The following is a 19,649-nucleotide window of genomic DNA, read 5'->3' as shown; positions in this document are numbered from 1 at the left end:
CCCCAGGGGCCTGAGGGGGGCTCTGAGCTGGGCTCAGGGGTGCCTTAGGGGCCAGGGGGGCTCCTGGTCAGGCTTGGGGGTGACATGGGGCCAGGGGGGCTCCAGGCTGGGCTTGAGGGTGCCCCAGGGGGCTGCAGGCTGGGCTCAGGGGTGAGGTGGGGCCTGGGGGGGGGCTCTGGGCTGGGCTTAGGGGTGTGCTGGGGGGGGTTCCTGGTCAGGTTTGGGGGTGCCTCAGGGGACTGGGGGGGCTCCAGGCTGGGGCTCAGAGGTGATGTGGGGCCTGGGAGGGGCTCCTGGTTGGGCTCAGGGGTGCCCCAGGGGGCTCCAGGCTGGGCTTGGGGGTGATGTGGGGCCTGGGAGGGGCTCCTGGTTGGGCTCAGGAGTGCCCCAGGGGGCTCCAGGCTGGGCTTGGGGGTGATGTGGGGCCTGGGAGGGGCTCCTGGTTGGGCTCAGGGGGCTCCAGGCTGGGCTCAGGGGGTGATGTGGGGCCTGGGGGGGCTTCTGGTTGGGCCCAGGGGGCTCCAGGCTGGGCTCAGGGGTGAGGTGGGGCCTGGGGGAGGCTCCTGGTCGGGCTCAACGGTGCCCCAGGGGCCTGGGTGGACTCCAGGCTGGGCTCGGGGGTGATGTGGGGCCTGGGAGGGGCTCCTGGGAGGGCTCAGGAGTGCCCCAGGGGGCTCCAGGCTGGGCTTGGGGGTGATGTGGGGCCTGGGGAGGCTCCTGGTTGGGCCCAGGGGGCTCCAGGCTGGGCTCGGGGGTGATGTGGGGCCTGGGGGGGCTCCAGGCTGGGCTCGGGGGTGATGTGGGGCCTGGGGGGGCTCCAGGCTGGGCTCGGGAGTGATGTGGGGCCTGGGGGGGCTCCTGGTCGGGCTCAGGGGTGCCCCAGGGGCCTGGGTGGACTCCAGGCCGGGCTCGGGGGGGTCGCGGGTCCTGGGAGGGGAGGGGGCCCGGCCTGGTCCGGCCGACGCCTCCCGGCCTGAGGGGCCGAGAGCGAGGGCGGCGGCGGCGCCAGGGCCTCCCGCCGTCCACGGGGAAGGCGGGCCGGGCCGGGGCCAGGCCGGGGCAGGGTCGGGTGGGGTGTCCCGGCGCTTCCCCGCCCCCGGGCCCGCCCAGGAGGGAAGGAGCCGGCTTCGCCCGGCGCGGGGCTGCGGGAGGCTGCGCGCCGGGCCGCGGCCATGGAGGCTTTCTGCGGCTCCCGCTTCTGGGTAGGTGCCGCCTGCCCGCCCGGCGGGCTCATCCCGGGCCGGGCCGGTTCGGGCTCGGGTTGGGCTGCGCTGGAGCCTCGGTGCCGCGCCGGGGAGCGAAACTTCCTCACAGCGGAGCGGGGAGGCGGCGGCGGCGGCGGGGGGGGGTTTGGGCAGCGGCGGGGGCCCCGCGCCTTCCCCCGCCTGCAGCCGCCGTGCTCGGCGCCTCTCCCCGGCAGCGCGACCAGGCGCCGCGGCGGCTTCGTCTTTCGGGGCTCCCCCTCCTCCGGCCCCGGCGTTTCCCGCGGAGTCGGGGCACTGCGCGCTGCTCTCCTGGCCCCTCCTCGGGCTTCGTAGCGATGGTCCTAGAACCGGAGCGTTGCTGCCGCTCCTCGGGCTGCGTCTGATGCCTGCCCGCCCCTACCGCTAACGGGCACGGGGCTTGCGGCAGCGAAGGGCGGTCACGAGCGTCGGAGGATTGCCGTGGCTTAGGCTAGTGTTTGGAGCCGCCAGCCCCCTGGGAAGGTGGGCTGCAGCAGGCGCTGGGATGGCCACCGGGGAAGTCTGGGGATTGCTCGCTCCGATGGCCAAGCGTGTAAACGCCGACTGGTGCAGTCCGTGGACTTGGTGCGGGATTTTCCCAAAGTATATAGTCCCGGCATGCTGTTATTCCCCTCTGTTCCATGTAGGCAGACACTTTACAGCGTATGAAGTCATGGGGATTTGAGCGTGTATGGTGGGTTTGGGACTGCCCGCTAATAAATCACAATTTTTTTTTTTTTGCATGCTGACTTGATGTCTGGGTTGTGTTCTCTTAGAATATACCGGTTTTGCTCCCAAGAGAGTTGTCCAAGGAAAGACTAGCAGGAATGAAAAGGAATGCGCGAAGATAAACCACTTCTCAGGGAATGCTAGAAAGCTATTAAAGTACAACACAAGCAGTTGGCTGTGAGGACTTAGCTGAGCTCCATCTTTAGATAACTAATTCTCTCTCAAAATCTGTCTCTACATCACTTTTAAAACAAGGCTTAGGCACCTAAGCCCCTTGGTTACGTTTCTTTGCTCAGGCTCGGTTTTCGTTTCCAAGCGCTCTGCGTGCTCTGTTACAACTGGTGGAGAAGCCTGCTCAAACAAGTATTTTTCACTTCTTATGGCTACTATAAACACTTACAGAACAGCAACAAGCACAAACAGATCAACGCTGCCTACTAGTTATTGAGTGCCCACGTCTTTTTGCTGTGCTGTATCTATTGTACGCTGTCCTCAGATGCTTCTTATTAATACTGCTGTGGCTTTTCAAAACAGGATTTGTAGAGAGTAACAAAAAGGTAATTCAGGGAATGTTTTTTGATTAATAAAAGTTGACTTCCAGCCTACGTGATGCTGAGTTCTGATTGTATTTAACAAAACATATAGAATAATAAAAATATGCTTTCGGCCTTGCAAGGAATAAGAGTGCAAATGTTAACTCCAGCTGTTGGCTGAAACGTGGTAGTCTGGTTAGTTGATGAATGCTTTTTTTTTTTTTTTTTTTTAATCCAAGTCTGTGAAGGAAGATGTCATGCATATGTTACCGGGCTCTCCAGAATATTTTTTAATTTGTGTACATATTACATCCTTACACCTCAACATAAAGTATTGATAAAGAATAAAAAGAAATTGACTGAAGAGAGCAAAGCAATGTTCTTTAAACGAGCAAACCAAAGAGCCTTCCCCCGTCTTTGAGGAATGCCATTCGGCGGAAGGCAGAAGCTGTCCCTTTATCACTTACTGTAGGAGCAGGGCTGTGAATTATTAGGTCACAGGCAGCGTTGGGCTTTTCCTTTAGATCTCAAGGCTGGATGGGATCGTTCTGGATAAGTCCACGTAACGATTCCTGCCTCAAGCCCAGTAGTGCGAGGTGTGTTGTGTTCTTGTGATAAGATACGCTGCTGGCTGATTTACCAGCACCGCTGTGCAACTCGCTGTGGTTTCACACAGCACGGTGGAGACATGGTCCTTTGTGTCTGGTGAGCCTCCAGTGACTGCAGTAATACGAACGTGTTTGTCAGAACCTCTCTTTGGGTTCCTGTTCATCTTATTCCATGTACCTTTTTGGATGGGGGGGAGAGTTTTCGTGGAAAGAGTCTTTTTTCTTGTTGTTATCCTGCACCAATATTAAGTATGAGATGGTAAGCCAGGGATGAATAATGGGCAAACTAAATGCTTAATAAATTTAGACCAGTTCTGTTTATTTGGAATAACCCAGGCTTGTTTACTTTCAGAACAACTTTCCATCTGCTTAATAATTTTAAAAATGGTACTTGGTAATTTGATGGAGTGGAGTATGGGACCTAGTGGCCAGCAGGGTGGACCTGGTGACCCAGGAGTCCTATAGCTCGTTTTCAGTAGCCAGTGGTACTTTCTATGTCAACAGGAGTGTATACAGTGATCAGGTTTTATGAGAGGGATTTGACGTGATGACCGTGACCGGTGCTGTCACCTTGGAGTGATTTGTTTGGCAAATGTGCTGTTCTATAAGAAAACGTGGGTAGAGGTTTCTTTCTGAAATATGTTCCCAAACGCTGGGGTTCCTCTCTCTCTCTCTGCTGTTTCTAATGCTGAAGTGTTAAGCCTGAAGAGGGGAGGGGAACAAGGTGAAAGGCAGTTAAAGTGGTGTATGCATGCAGGCTAATGCTGTTCAGCCTTGCAGTTCAGATCAAGAACCTGCTAAAACGTGAACTAGTATTAATATTTTTCTTCTCATAGCTGATGAACTTAGACTCTTTCCTTGTATTTTGTCAAAAAAAAAAATCTGAATATTTTTGGAAGCTGAATAATATGCCAGTGTCAGTTTTAAAATTGTTTAGAGGAAAAATAACGTTCATTTCAAAAGGGAAAATGATGTTCCAATTTAAACAATTCTTTGCTTTAGCATTTAAATCAACTACAGCACTTTTCTGTAAAAAGAAGCTCAGAGTCAAAACAAAACATTTCAGAATTACCGCATGAAAATGTTTTGATTTAGCTAAATCAACCTTAAAAAATGATTGCTTTAGCTTGGATTTTTTTTTTTTTGGTTTATCAAAAGTTTTAAGGTTTCAACTCTTCACCCTAATGCAGGATGGGGAATTTTGCTGGAAATGTCAAAGGGTTGGGTTTTCTGTGTTTGTGCAGAGGCAAGATCATTTCCTGCTCAGCCCGTTTTAGAAGTAAGAAACTAAAGGAAACGCTGTAGATCACTTGGGAAATTTATAAGGCAGGAGCTGGAAGCCAGATGCTTTTATCTGTTGCACATGCAGTCAGCAAATCACTAGCACAAATCTTAGAGGTTTCTCTGCATATATACATATATATGTGAGTGTGTACAGTATATATTTTATTTATATATTTATATGTATGTGTGTGTATTTACAAAGAGGAACAACTGGAACGTTATTTCTCAAGATATAGTGTGAGTAAGGTAAAAAATCTCATTATTTAGGAACGCACAGTTGACTTGCGAATTAGGAGCTAATTATTAACATCTTCTGATGGCATACCAGTGATGAGTGTCTTCTGGGGAAAAGTGAACGCTGATAGCGCTTCTCTGTACAATGCAGTCCCTGGATATGTTATTTGGTATTGCCCACAGTTACCTACTGTTTTATCACGTCACATATCTAGTACTAGAAGAGTGTGCCAGGTAACATGGCCCACAGGCAGTATGCTTAAGGAGTGGAGACCATTGAATCATTATGTTGTTTGTGTCTTCCGCTGTAGTAAAACGCCGGTGGCTCCCCCAAAGGTGAATAAGACCCTCTGCTAGGAAGAGTTTTGCTGCGACAGCGTTCTGGCCAAGCAACTAAACAGCGTGAGCCTGAAAGCCCCAATTGTGCTTGTCTTTCTGTGGCTGGGTTTCTCTGGGCGAGAAGAGGCTGTAGTGAGGATAAAACATGAAGTAGTCGGCAGTACTCGAGTACTGTGATGGTGGGTCGTATAAACACCTTAGCCTACAGAAGGACTGTAAGAGTCTCCAGAGGCTTAAGCAGCAACTTGTTTTATCAGGATAACTAAGAAGTGGGAGAACAAGCGAGATGGTGCTTCGAATGAGAGGCCATGGCTTCTCGTCATCTATAGATGAGATCCAGGCTTGTTCCTTTTGAACTTGTGTAGCCCACAGTGCTTGTGTCTCAGGTTGCTGACAAATGTCTCGGTTTTCCATTGCATGTGGAGTGCTGAATCATTTTTCATCCAGAGGCTCTTGAGTAATTCAACAGGAAGTTGCAGCAACTTGCAGAAGTAAATAATACCTCTGTCTTGTCTTTGGCGTGGCCTCTTCTATAAGAACACCCACAAGCAACCTTTCAGCCTTTAGGTCTGTTGATAGTTCCTCACTTGGAGTTGTTCTGTGAAGTTTTGGTAGAGTTGGACTAAAGGTCGTACTGCTCTCCAGAAATGCAGCTTTCTGCTTTATTGGCCCCAAGGGCCACCCTTCTCCCCTCTAATTTCCCATCTTGGTTTGTCATGTATCATGCTTGAATCTTACTTGCAATTCAAGATGACTTAGGTAGCTGTGGGAAGGAAGAAAAGCTTATGTCAAGAAAGGTGACAGTGTACTATTTGTAACGCATCTACAAGCTTAACTTTTTTTTTTTTTTTAGGATAAGTGATTTGGCTTTAAATTAATAATAAAGCATAGAATTTCAATTATTTTTTACATTTTGAGCTAAACTAGTTCCAGCAGAGGAAGAACGAAGAGCAAGGTGGGAGCAGGTCATTTTAAAGGAGACATTCAGCAGCTGGGCGGCGTTGTCCAGACTGGCCATTCTTTATATGTTAGCTTCCCCTTCTGCTGCAGAATGCTCTGTGTTTATAGATACTTAAAGATAATACAGATTTCCACATAATCTCTGTCAGCTGTGTCCACTTTCAGATAACCAAGTCCCACTTCTATAAATCTCTTCACAATCACGTTGGCCATCAGTGTCCTGTTTTGCATTAGGTGGGAGATCAAAATAGGTAACTATGATGGTCTCTTCAGACATCAGGTCTACAAAGCTGTGCTCTCTTAAAGGGTAGCTGTGTTGGTGACATCCTGGTCTTAAAAGCAATAAGTACTTAAGCGCAAATCCTCAAAGGACATTAAGACTCTTACATTGATTTGAGTGGAAGCTACTACTAAAGGATCTGGGCCTCAGATCCTGCGATGTCGAGAGCAATGCAAATATTTATCATTAGATTTGGAGTAATGAGGACCTATTTCATTCATCTGTGTATAAACAACACAGACTCTGTATTTTCTGTCTGGGAAAAACAAAGTCTGGATTTGAGACTTGTGAGCAAAACTTATCTCAGTGGAAGCTGCTCGTATCAAGGACTTGCAAAGTCCTTCCGTGACAGTGTGGATTAATGAACCTCGTGAAAATGACGTTCATTTTGGGAGAGTACGTGGATCCTTACCACCAGCATCTGACTACAGTGTGGTTATGTTCCTCTTGAAATTTCAGGTAGCACAAAAAAGGATTTGTAGAAAAAGCAGGCCAAGAGGAGGAGAAGAATTGTTTTTTCTTTTTTTCGCAGCCCCACTACTGCTTTGTGGGAGATGCTTCACAGAGGGCTTTGCCGCAGAGGCCGTTTTGGTGAACGCAGACACAAAAGTCTGCTTGTCCCTCCCTTCCATGTGCTTCTTGGGGGAAGAGATAGTAACCCTGAGGTTGCCTTGAGATGGCGCAGATGGTATGGGGCCTGTTGTAAGGAGGCAAGGTCTGACGCCTACCTTGCCTTAGCTGAGGTTTAAAACCCCCCAGGGAGACTTCTTCCGTAGCAAAACTCAAGGTCAAACATGTTCTTCAGCTTTCAACACAACTGTTTCTCCCTGGTCACAGTACTGACTTTTCAGCTTAAGTGGCAGAGCTAGCAAGTGTAAAAGCTGAAGTAGCTGAGATTGAGGAAGTCTATCAGTGTTGCATTGCGTAATGAAAAATCTGAAAGCAAATGGCAGCCATTTGAGGAGCTCCTTAAGATGGAGCTTGTTTAATCACTGTGGGTAAGAATATGAAGCATTTCAAGGTGGGGCTGAACTACATTGTAGGCAACTGTTATAGCACTGGGGAAATAGCTGTTTCCTTTTCACATGCTTTAACTTGTAATATATTAAAATGAAGAGATTCTTACTGGTTAAAATATAATTTAAGAAAAAATTCCTTTGTGAAACATATTAAATAGGATCTCTAACTTTTTCCAGTGAACTGAAGTTCTGTCTGTCTCCTGATAACTGCTGTGGCTCTGAGGGACCTTTACGTGGTCGCGTGTCCTTTGGCTGAGCTAAAGGACGACCCAGCAGGCACGCAGCCAGAGACCTTCCAAGGAACGTATTTGTGCTGTTGTACAACCGATAAAGCCCTGATTCTGTTGGGCCTGCGCTGGCTGCCACCTGTCCCCGTACTGATCTCACGGCAGCATGCGGGCCAAAGTCGACATAATAAAACTTGTTTCCTTTACAGTAATGTCACATGCTGGTGTAATAAAGCTTTAGAACAGAATAAAAGGCAGCGGAGGGGTGGAAGAAGAAAGATTATTTCATAAGAGATCGTTCAAATGTAAAAGTCATTTTGTTTCAGAAGTAATGCTTTCTTTTTCTCTTCCAAATTTTCTGAGAATGCAAAAATACATTTGACGTGTGCAATTTTAAAAAAAGCATACTTCTCATTTCTTGCTTACTGTCTCTCTGTTCCCCCCCAACTGAATGAGTTGTATCCTAGAATCTGGCCCACCTCTTGCACACGCCATTTTTTTCCCTCTTTTATTTCCCTTTGCTATTATGTTTGTTTACTACTGGAAGAAGTATAAAATGGGAAATAGCGGCCAGCAGTAATCTTCATATGTCTGGTTTTTCTCCCCTTTTTCTCCTACCATGGTATAGAACTGGTCCCTCTTGCCTATATGCTGGTGAGCTGCAAAATTCACTTTCCACAGCTAAGCCTCTCTTTGGTGAAGTGTGGAAGTGCTGCCTTATTTGGATATTTCAAGCATCGTTATTTGAAGCTTTTTGCAACTGGGCCATTGCTTTCTCATAGAAATTCAGTAGCGATGGCACTGCGCGCTGTATACCAGCACGAGCTGAGCAGATTCAGTTGCAGGATGTGTGTACAGCTCATGGTGAAATGTGATTCTTTAAGAAATGTGGGGTTTGCGGGTGTTGAAAATCAAGTTTTCAGCTTTATGTTCACATTGCCCAGTTGATGTTATGAGCTGTGCATGCAGTTTGCTTAGGGTGAAACAATGTGCCTGCGCTTCCAGAAGTGTTCTGCCTTTGCTCTGTTTTCTGAGATAAGCATATTGCTTTCACAGTCACCCGATCCCAGCTGGTTTTTTTTAATCTCTGAAGTTTTTTGGCTTCCCAACATTGCAGGCAAACCTTTGCTTTAGAAGAGGGGAAGGGAAGAGAGAACAGTAGAAAGGGTAGGGGAGGGCATAGGAGCCGATATTCCCTTATTATGATACATGTAGTGGTTCTTTGCAAGCCTTTCTTCTCTCTGAAACTACTGTCAGGGGTTAGACCAGCTTGTGGAGTTTCTTCTTCTTTCTGAACAAAAAAAAGTGACTGAAATGAGTAGGTCTGTCTGCAGGCTGAGAGATGAGTGAGGTTTGAACAAATGAGCCCCAAGAGTACAGCTAGAGCGTATTGCTCGGCAGTGTTGGGTGAGCTTAGGGCAACTCTGCGAGTGATAATTGGTATTAACGGCTGTTGCCACCCCGAGCCTGTCCTCTCCCCCTAACCTGCTGCTGGATTTGACAGCTCACAAGACTCAGCACTCCTCGAATCAGTGTCACTGATCCTGTTCCGTTTTTCTCTTGACCCTGCTTTTGATCTGTGAGCGTTCTTACCTCCTTAGTTTTGCTATGCCCTCCTCTCCGCAAGTCAATAAATGTCCTTCTATCCCGACGAGAAGACTGGCTGCTAGTCAGACAGCTGAAGTAGCTGGACTTTGCTTTTCCTTTAGGTATGCGTTGTCTTAGATGCAGATGTTTTGTTTTGTCAGTTCCTACTTCACTATATGTTTTTAAATTATTGCTGCTTTTCTGATAGCCCGAGTTCCCGGGATTGTGTGATTCTGGCAGAATGAGAACTTGTTTTTTTTTTTTGTCCTGCATCCTTCTTGCTCATGATGGCAGGGAGGCTCTGAGCTTGTAATCGTAAAACTCAAGAACTAAAAGGAAAGGAAAGAAAAACTTTCTGTGTTATGTAATACCAGTCACTAAGCTCGTACCTTGATTTTTGGTTGTCTGGGCCATAGTTGTCAAGTGCATTGCGTCGTCAGCACCGTTTGTACCATGAAAATTCAACTCAAGCAAAAACCTATGACTGATTACTCCAAAACCATAAGCTATCTCCTATAGGCCATGAACTTGCACAAGTTTTTTTTTTTGATCCATTAAAATAAACTACTAAAGATGCTTTTAGTGTTGGAGAAGAAAGTTCAATGCCCTGCACGGTGTCCTTCACTGATGCAGATAATTATTGCAGTGGATTTTGTAAACAGAAAAATATGTTTTCTTTTCATCATTTGTGTGGGTCATGCAGTAATATGAACACTCGTGTCCTTTCAACCCCACCTTTTTCCAAGCAATATTGCTATGACATTGCAGTAAAGAGTGCAATTACCTCCTGCCCTCCTTTAAAAAAAAAAAAAAAAAAAAATTGTGAACGTGGGTGAAGGAACTGAGTTGTGCAACAGTTGCTGTGGATTAATGAAGCGTCTTATTCCTTCTGTGCCTAAGGGTGAAATCGTTCTTCCGGAAACGCAAATAAAAGATCTTGCTCTGAAAGGGCTACTAGAAATTAGCAGCCTTCTGAAGAATTTGAGCAGAGCTTAATTTTTTTGTTAACTTTAAAAAGGATTGCTAGAGTTTGTGCGGAGGAGTTTACAGGCAGGGACTAAGCAGAGGAGACGGACAACGGCTAGAGGTGGCAGGTGAGATGTGGAGAGGCAGAGATGAAGCCTGTGCTGTAGCTGAGACTGATCCCTGGTAATTTTTGGTGTTGCAAATCAGAGCTACCGCTGCAGGGCAACCCTTCTGCTCAGGAGGAGGTCCTGCAAAAGAACTGAGAGAAAACCATCATCGTTTTGTTGCCAGGCTGTGCAGTGCAATTTATTGGCAGGATATCTGCCATCTCCAGGAAGAGAAGAAGGGCAGGAAGACTTCCCCTCTGCACTTAAATTCTCCCTGTCAAATTCTTCTGCAAGAGATACCGTTTTCCTGTGTATTTACTGCAGGGAGGAGTTATTACTCTCATTTATTCACCTCCCCGGCTTTTCTTCTTCCTGTGCACCTCCTCTGTCTGCTTTCCAATTTCTTTTAATCTTTAATAACCTGTCAACTAGTGATAACGGACAGAGAATCAATGATATGGCATATATTAACCTTGGGTATTGTGTGAACGGCACTTGCACAGTGGCTTTCACATTCCTAGCAGATGAATGAATTTGTATTTCCTGTGACTTTCATAGTTCTTACACTACAGTATTCTTGGAGGGAAACATGTATTAAAGCAACTATTTGATGAAGACATTACCCAAGATTACAGAAGATATTATTAGCCCTCCCCGGGGTTTGGAAGCCCCCTTCGTAGCCCGTACGAGGGAGCAGTATTGCAGCATCGGCTGTATGCCAAGTGAGACCAGTGTGAGGCACTTTTATTTTAAACTTCTGGGGATGGGGGTTTGGTTAAGACTTAAAACTGAAACCAGGACCACAGCTGGTCTTTCCCCGCAGGCTCTCTTGATATCACCTGGGAGTATGGGAAAGGATAGACAGGAATTTCCCTGCTCCTCTTCTTCAGCCTAGCTTTGAGCTTTCTGTTTGTTCCTGTTTCTTTGAAAGCTGTAAGGGATGATGTGCAAGAAACTCGAGGTACATTCTGTTGTCCTCTTGTTTCCTTTATGGGCATCATCACTTTTAAGGATGGCCTTTTCAGTAGCAATTTTCTTTTCCAGAGGGGAAAGTGTGACAGAAAGTACTACGTATTAGAGCTGGTTTAATGTGGCTCAGAGCTTCCCATGTTGAATACCTTCCCTTAAACCAAGCTCACACATTTAAATCTGGTCACCTAAGTGTAAGTCCTACTGCACGCAGTGGGTCCTTGCTAGGAGGGTTGTGTTTATCCAAACACTGTGACTAGAAAGATGGGATGATTCAAAGCTGCTGCAAGGGGCTTTCTCAATGATGCGCTGAACGAGTCGGCAGAAAACCCCGCTAATCCGTAAGCTGCAGCCTCCAGGGGATCCCTGCTCTGCTATGAAGCTGTAACTATACACTTCTAGTCTCTTTTCCCATGGAGGTTTTCACTGCATTTAGGTACTATTCTGGGACTGAGTAAATCCTGTGGCCGGGGTGTTCAGTACAGCGAGTTGGTTTTCTGGCGATGCTGCATCTTGGCGGCAGCAGCCCCCCCTGTTGCCTGTGGCACTGCACCCAAAGAGATGCCGCTGCTCACGGATGATTGCCCCAAGTTCTCCTAGCAGTTAGGAGGTGCCATGGAGCACAGCAGATGTGTGAACTGGGGAGAGGGCACAGGACTTTCTAATGGGCTCTTGGAGCACCTCTGCAAAAGGCAGCTATTAATTACTGTCCTGTAGACTTTGTTTCTTATGGGGAAGCAAGCTGACAGTGATGTAGCGAGCCCAAAGAAAATCCTCGAAGCCAGACCGCCCGAGGTACATATGTGTTCCTCCTCGGTCAGAATGGGATGCAGGAAGCATTTAAACTTGTTCTGCCTAGCAGGACCAAATCTGGTGCATGGGAAGGCAAAGCCAGATCAAGCAGGAGCTTTAAAGACATGAATCAAAGAGCTGGGTCACCCCTGACCATCGCTTCTTGCATGTCTTCTCAGGGATGGAGTTTCATCACTTTCGTACTGAATTAAAGACGATTTAGTAGCACTTAACAATGTTGCCTTGGTCCGGATGGATTGTATTGAGACTTAGTGACATATCCTGACTCAAAATGAGTTATTTAGAGTGTTGGAATATATGTTGTTAATGTGGTGAGCTGTAGTACAGCCATGAAATGGAACTGCCAAATCCCTGAATATTAATCCAGTTTGGTTTAAAAAAAAAAAAAAGTGATAAGAAACAATCTTCAGGTTCGCAGAGGCAAATTGTGTAGTATAGTCCCAGATACATGATGAATGGCACGGCAGCACTGTTTGATGTGGTGTCGTAGAGAGGTTTTGGGAGGAGCAGTAATTTGTATGGAATTACATTGCTAAACGCTTTAGGCACTTTGTCTTCCAACAGGAACCCCTCTCTTCGTGTTTGAGAACGGAAAGAGCCTGCTCCCAGAAAACACTGCTTCATTGAAAAGGGACCTTTTTGCAGAAACGGATCTGTTCCAGGAAAGCTTGTTTATCTGGTCCAGGATGGAAATGGACCTGGGAAGACATTACCAAAATAGCCCATAGTTGGGTCTGTTGCCTTAGATGTGAGATCTGAGTGCAAGTGTCTGCTTCAGTCTGGACCCTGTTTCCCATATGCCATGCAAAGGCTGAAGTAGTAGGCTGTTGTTAGTTGTCGAGTGGGTGCTGATTCTTGTACTTTTACATGATTTTGGAAACGTTCCACTTTCATTCTCAGGGATAATTCAACCACATTTCAAAATCTTTTTGTGCTTCTTGGGACAGAATTTTTGTTTTCTGGCCAGCTGTATTTATAAGTTCAGAAATGCAAGTCCTTTGCCTTGTTTAAATAAGAGTTAATGAAAACCTTTAAATGGCTTGGCAGCCGTACAGTCTGTGTCTTGGATACAATAGTCAGCTTGTGTTCGGTCTGAAGTGAATGGCCGTCTGGGGCAGTTTCTAGGTGGCTGTCAGACAGAAAGCAATTTCTGGACATTTTGGTCTTACAGTTATAGGAGTGCTTTTTTCCATAAGTTCTCCCCTAAGTTAAACAGAATGCTGGTTTTATTTTGTGCCTGGTTTTCGCTATTCTTCCTCACCTTTCCTTTTGCTAGTGTTTTCTCCAGCAAGCAACAGAGCAGGGGTGTAAACAGGCTCAAGGCATTGCTAAAGCACATGTAATGTAAAGAGGAAATGAGCATTTTGGTGAATAAATGGCAGTAGATAAGTTCCTGCTTCAGAGCTAAGGGACTCCACGGCTCCAAAGGTCTAGAGAGCATCTCCTGCCCCTGGCAGGGTGGTTGCTGAGGAAGCTGATCAAGTTGGAGAGGCTGAAATGTTTTGATGACCAGCTGAAAGTGGGTGCTCTTTAAATGTTATCCTCCTTTCAGCTGCCAGAGATATCCTCATTGGAAGAAAACACAGAAATAGTTTGAAAATGAGGTTGGTTTAATCTTGAGCTTGTATTCAACTTGCAGTGTATTTGCCTCTATGCTGTGGGTTTATGACTGAAGTTGCCCCTAGGTGTGGACAAACGAATTTGAATAAATGGGAAAGTCTTTATCCCTTTATCCCACACTGGTTGCTAATGTCCTACCTTAAGTGGAGGGATCCATTTCTCAGCTGGCCAGGTGTGAACTCTGTGGCATTAAAGGATGCAGCACAGATGCAGCTAACGGGTTGGTACCACCCCTCACCACTTCCAAAGGTCTCTGCCAGCTGCATGCCATTTGTGCCAGAGCCGGGTGACAGAATTGTCACAGTTCAGCCAAACCAGATCGCAACCTGCCAAGTCTTGTAGTTTCATTATGCTTCAGAGCACTGTTGTGTGTTACCTGGGCTAGTCTTGTGAAGTTTGTCCTTTCTGACAGGTCATGGCTGAGATCAAAAGACTATAAGTGGACTGTGGCTCTTTGGTTCTCTTAAAATCAGCTGTCGCATGCAGCATCCAGGCTTTTTTGCATTGGTAAAAATGTGGCTAGAAATACTTCTGAAGAATTTCACGTTTAGATGGGGAGAAGTGATTTGGCGTAACTGAAACATACTTCTATTGAGAGCTCGTATCCAAAAATAATTAAATACAAGTAAATGATTCTAGCACAGAGATAAGGTATCTGTGGTTCAGCTCATGCCTTAGGTTTATCATGTTTGCTAATAGTTATACGAGATAATTTTACGTTTCCTGTCAGTCAGTACTTATCTGCCACATTTGAGATGACACATCAGATGGCGACATGTAAGTTGCGAATTTCCAGTAGGTTTGATAAAAGAAGGTCCCTTTAACTATGATGAAATTTCTATTTTAGTCTGAACTTGTGTAACCATATGTTTGCACATGGTGCAGTCGAGTCCTTAGGTACAAGTTGCACATCAGAGCCCTGGTATCCAGGGTCGCAGATGGAAAGCATTGCTTGGAACGTTTGCAAGAAGACCCGTATTCCTCCGTGTGTGTAAAATACATTCCTTTTACCTTTGTTAAGAATAAGGAAGTAATTACAGTTGGAGGCAAGTGAGTACGAAGGTCAAGATCTTAGTCATGAATGCAGTGTTTTTTTCCAGGTCAACAGATGGTTGATCTAAATCTGATTGTTTTCTCCAATGTTTGACATGGTTGCTGGAGGAGTGCTCAAGTCTAGGATTTTGCCTCAAGAGCTTTGTTTAGCAGTTGTTCTCCAGGCTGGGAATGCCTGAGAAATGCTGAGTATCATTAGCTGCAACTCAGCCCTAGCAGAGACTCAGAAACAGAATGGGTTCGTCTGCTACAATATGTAGGTCCGGTTCTGAGATATGGGAGGGCAGAAGTCTGTTTTAGGTTTTGCCAAGGATTTTTAACTATTCTTAGACCTTTTACTTTAGCAGGTTAGCCACAAGTGGTCAGGATAGGTATTTTCAGGAAGCCTTTGCTAAGGCCAGGTGATATTTGCTAACGCCAGCAGAATCCGGTTGTAACTTCTTCAAGCAGATGTTCCAATTGGCAGAGCTGCTGCCTCTCTAGTAATAAATACATGTCTCATCTCTTTTCCAGGATCCTAATATTTCGATACACACTGATAATCCAGACCTGACGCCGTGTTTCCAGAATACCATCCTAGCATGGATCCCAAGCATTTATTTATGGACTGCCTTACCCTTTTATCTTCTCTATCTAAAGCACTATAAAAGAGGATACATCATACTTTCCATGCTGAGTAGGTTCAAGACGGTAAGACCTCTCTGCAATTCTCCGTAAATAATGTGTAGTTTTGAGTTTGTGGATGCTAGTTCATTAGCAAAGCAAGTGCTGCACTAGGGCTTAAACAAATTTCCCTCTAATTTCTGGGAGAACTTGCTAAAAAGAAAAAAAAAAAAAGGAAAGAACAAAAATACATACAGATTTTTGAGGTATCAAAGGGTAGCTCATGTCTCAGGAAATCCATGGGCCTCTTGAACATGCTGTTTTTCTATGGCAACAGGTATAGGTAATGGTGGAAACTGCAGCTCAGAGGATATGGCAGTATAATTTCCCTACAATTTTTCAAAACAGTCCTCTCCCCCTTAGTTTGTAATTCTGGAAACAAAAGCTGCCGTTAGGAATTTGAAGGCTAATGGCTAAATCAAGCAATGTTAGAAAACTCTCATTTAACATGAAATATGATAATGGGCTAGTTAAGTAGCTTTTAATAAACACTTAGCATACAGATCAGGAACTGCCTTCTGAGATTCATTAAGCCCAATAAGCTCCATCTATCATTTTTCCTCTCCTTCTTGTGTTAAATGTAGGTATTGCCAGCTGTTACTTTCCCTCCTCTTTCCTGTCCCAAAGCACACACGTGGAGTTTGCATTATGATTTGATAGGCAAGAGGAGGAAAGGAAAGTAAGAAACAGCTGGTGGAGAGAGATTAAGGCTTGTGGAAAGCCAGTGCAATGTCAGTGATGCTGCTATTTGAGTGAGATTGACGCTGTTTTGCAATTGAGATTGGCAATGTGCAAAAGACCATACAGCTGCTCCTCTGCCCCTCAAAGAGCGTAGGACTGGCTTGAAAAATGGTCAGGCTTTGATTTTTAATTGTAACAGTTTTCTGATTCTTTTTACCCGTCTCCTTGTTCCCAAGATAACAGAAGGTCATACTTCTCAAGTTTTTCTTCCGCAACCACAAGGACTGGGAACATTAAAAGGAATTTTAAAACTGCTGGAATTCTCATGTATTTGGGAATTCATGAAAATGACTTGTGATGCAAAGAAAACCACATGATGTCAGGAAACTTGCAGTAAATTTTTCTTGATCTGTGAGCACACCTTTCTGGGTCGAGAGAGGAGTTTATTGTTCTGCGGAAGGAATTCAGTCCTTTGAGCCAACACCATGCTGCTTCACCCTTACTTAAGCTTTGAACCGCTTAAATTTGCAAAACACAGACCTTAAGCTAGCTCTAGCGGGATTTTCATCTTATTGTGAAAGTAAGCACAGGAAGGTATTTTTTCCAAACCATTCTACCCACCTAATAGCTGTGAAGTTTTATTCCCATCTTGTCCCTAAGAGGTGGTTGGCTCTGCTTATAAAAGGATACATCTGAAGAAAGCAAACAAGTCGTTTGCTACAGGCCATGAGAGAACTGGGGTTATCCTGGAGTAAAATTCCAGGCTTCTGCTTCAGAGCCCGTCTGTCTTTAATCTAGATGCTGTCTGTGTTTCCAATTAAAACCAAACAGTGTTGTAAAAATGGTGAATAGACTGGTCTATCTCATGGTTCTGTTTGCAGCTCCCTTGCAAAACAGTCAAGACTGGACCGTTGGTTTGAGTGCAGTGGGATAGTTCCGCTAGCCTAAGTTCAGCTGATCAATATACAGCAGTGTTGTTTTTTTACAACTTTGTCTTGCTGGAAATCTGTGAATTATAACCATTTTGCTAGCCCTCTGGTTGTCCTGGAGATGAGTTTACCAAATGCTCTTTCTGTTTGACTCTATTTTCAGGTGTTGGGTGTCCTGCTGTGGGGTGTGAGCTGGGCAGATCTCTTCTACTCTTTCCATGAGGTCCTGCAAAGCAGAACTGTGCCACCAGTTTACTTTGTAACTCCCCTGGTTGTTGGCATCACAGTGGTTAGTAGCTGTTTCTGTTTATTATGACTAATAGGAATAGCTCTTACTTACATGGATAAAGGGGTAGAACAGTTCTTTTGTATTCATTGCCTTATCCTGCACTCTTTTAACTGAGTGGTTAGTACTTGCTGCTATCTGTTTCTCCAGGCTTGTGACCCAGGTGTGGAGAGAATTTGGGTATGACTTTGCCTAAACTGGGAGATAGCATAGAGCACAGCTTGTGCGTTGTTTGGTGTTGCGCTGGACTTTGTCAAACTGTCTCTCTCATCTAGTGGTTGTTCCTCTGTAAAGCAGAAACAAATTTGCTTTGCCCAAGATGCCAAACAGGCTCAGCGCTGTTGTGTGAAAAATGATTCATTAACGCTTGCCCATTGAGCTTTCAGTTCTCTATGTAAGAGATTTTTTTTTTTATGCTGTTTTCTAGACAAGTTGTGACTGTCTGTTGGAACAGGTGAAACATCATGTCCTGAAGTTCTTTAAAATGCTTGTAGCTAATATGTCCTGTGCACAAAGTTTGGTTTAAAAATCAGTTTCCAGTGCAGAGGCTCTTGGTAAAGCTGTTCCCTGCTTCCCTTAGATAGAGGAAGTTTCGCCGTTGACTTTTGTGAAGTTATGATGGGGCCTTATATCAAAGTGCTGCTGTTACCAACGATGACTGCAGCAGCTGCCAATGGAAAGCGCAAATAAGGGGGGCAGTGAGGTGGGATTGTGTTCACGTGTTCCTGTATTTACTCTCCACAGCTCTTAGCTACGTTACTTATTCAGTATGAGAGGCTGAGAGGAGTGCAGTCCTCTGGTGTACTCATTATCTTCTGGTTTTTGTCTGTGCTCTGCGCCGTGGGGCCTTTCCGGTCCAAGATCATGACTACCACAGCACAGGTAACCTCCCATTCTTGTTAGCGCTTGGAGAACAGGAAACGTAGCATTAACATGTCTTTGAAGGGAATAAATCACATAGTTTGGAGTTGGATCTGAGCCTGTCTTTTGCCAGAGAGAAGGTCAAGTGTGGTTACGTTGCCTTGACTCAGACTTACTTAACTTGAAAGAAGCTAGGATTTCTCATGCAGTGTATAAAAACAGATTTTGCTTAGCTCAAGGCTATACTGAAAACCTGATGGATATCTGAAGGGTTGTAGCAAGACTGTATGTTAGAATGGACTCTTCAGCCCCCCTGGCTTTGGCTGCTCCCTTCCCCTACCATGCTTAAATAAAGATGGGGAGACAACGTGATTTGGTACCTAATGTCCTTTTCTAGCTCAGGCACCTTGGCCACGTTGTGCCACTCCACAGACTCTCCTTAGTCAGTGCCTGATGTGGTGAGGACAATATTTTGACTCCTTCTGTGGCTGTAAATAGAGGGGGAAAAAAGGGTTAGAGGGAGAGGAAAGAAACCTGGGTGTTATGATTCCTGTTTGAGAACACAGCAGGATCTCCTACAGTAAGAAAGTTGCTCTGTTTTTCACAGAAAGAAGCTTTGCTGTTACAAAGTAGGGCAAAGCAGGTTGCTTCACTGATTAGTTCATCAAAGGCTGGCAGTGAAAAGCAGTTATTTGAAAGACATTAAGGTGATAGCTTCGCATCAGTGAAATCAGTGTTGATTCTGTTTGGTGCTTTTTTTTATTTTTATTTTTTATAACTGTTAGCTGCATTATCCTTTAACCATGGATCTCGCTATGCCAGGCTGTTTAAAAACGTTCCAGCAGAGACTGAATTAAACCCTAAATGACGGTTTCCTTCAGAAAATAGCTGCACTCATAGTCAGACCGTCTCATACGCTACTTGATGTCAATTTAAAAGTACATTACCAATGAATAGTACAAATGTTAGACTATCAGCGATTGATTCCTAAAGCAACTTAAAATTACGGGCACAGAGCCTTAGAATGGGTGTGGGCGATGCTTCTTTTGCTCTTCCAACTTCCAAGGACCAAATACTCCCTTTCTCTTGGTCTTAAGGAGTAAACACTTCATGTCACCAATGAGAGCATTCACGAATACATTAGGGTGTAAAAGAACCGTATAAGGGACATACTCTTAACAGCGAGAAGTTTTAAGTCAACCACAGACCTGTATGATCAGGAAAGGAAATCTCTAAAACAGAGATTATAGAATTATACAATACGATGTTTTCTTGCAGCTTCTTCAGGAAGCATTTCACACTGACTGCTGTCAGTGACAAAGATACTAAACCAAATGGTTGTTCTCTGATCTGAGTTGACAATTCCTGTGCTAAAGACATGATCTTGCAAGAACCCCTGGAGGTAGTTTGAAAGGATGTCATGTAGCCCGGGTTCCAGAGAGTATCTGCGTGCAGCAAAGATGTATAAGCGCTTTGATGTCAACAGAATTTAATCAGAAGCTTGGAGATGAGCGTGTTCTTGGGCACTTTACTGAGCGTGTGCCTACATTTGTAAGGTAATTCCTGCTAGCAGCGACTTTGCAGTATTGAACCATAAAGGAAGAAGAGAGTTGCCAAAAGGAAGCTGAAAACGTCAGGGTGTAGAGGAAAGAGAAAAAAGTGTAGTTAAAAGCAACCA

General features: G+C 45.4%; 1 protein-coding gene across 2 annotated transcripts in view; it reads left to right on the top strand.

The window, feature by feature from the left end:
- Positions 1–1,075: 1,075 nt before the first annotated feature.
- The window catches only part of ABCC3 (ATP binding cassette subfamily C member 3), a 47,797-nt gene continuing 29,223 nt past the window's right edge, over positions 1,076–19,649 (top strand). For both annotated transcript variants that reach the window (XM_068913236.1, XM_068913235.1), the window contains exons 1-4: positions 1,076–1,202; positions 15,065–15,241; positions 16,988–17,113; positions 17,855–17,992. In XM_068913236.1, coding sequence (XP_068769337.1) covers positions 1,173–1,202; positions 15,065–15,241; positions 16,988–17,113; positions 17,855–17,992 — 471 coding nt within the window. In that variant the 5' untranslated portion in view covers positions 1,076–1,172. The remainder of the gene's footprint in view (positions 1,203–15,064; positions 15,242–16,987; positions 17,114–17,854; positions 17,993–19,649) is intronic.

Source organism: Struthio camelus, chromosome 19 (assembly GCF_040807025.1).
Source record: "Struthio camelus isolate bStrCam1 chromosome 19, bStrCam1.hap1, whole genome shotgun sequence".
In the NCBI taxonomy this organism is placed as follows: domain Eukaryota; kingdom Metazoa; phylum Chordata; class Aves; order Struthioniformes; family Struthionidae; genus Struthio; species Struthio camelus.
Note: the sequence above shows the minus strand (reverse complement) of the source record. Positions and strands in the feature narration are given on the sequence as shown.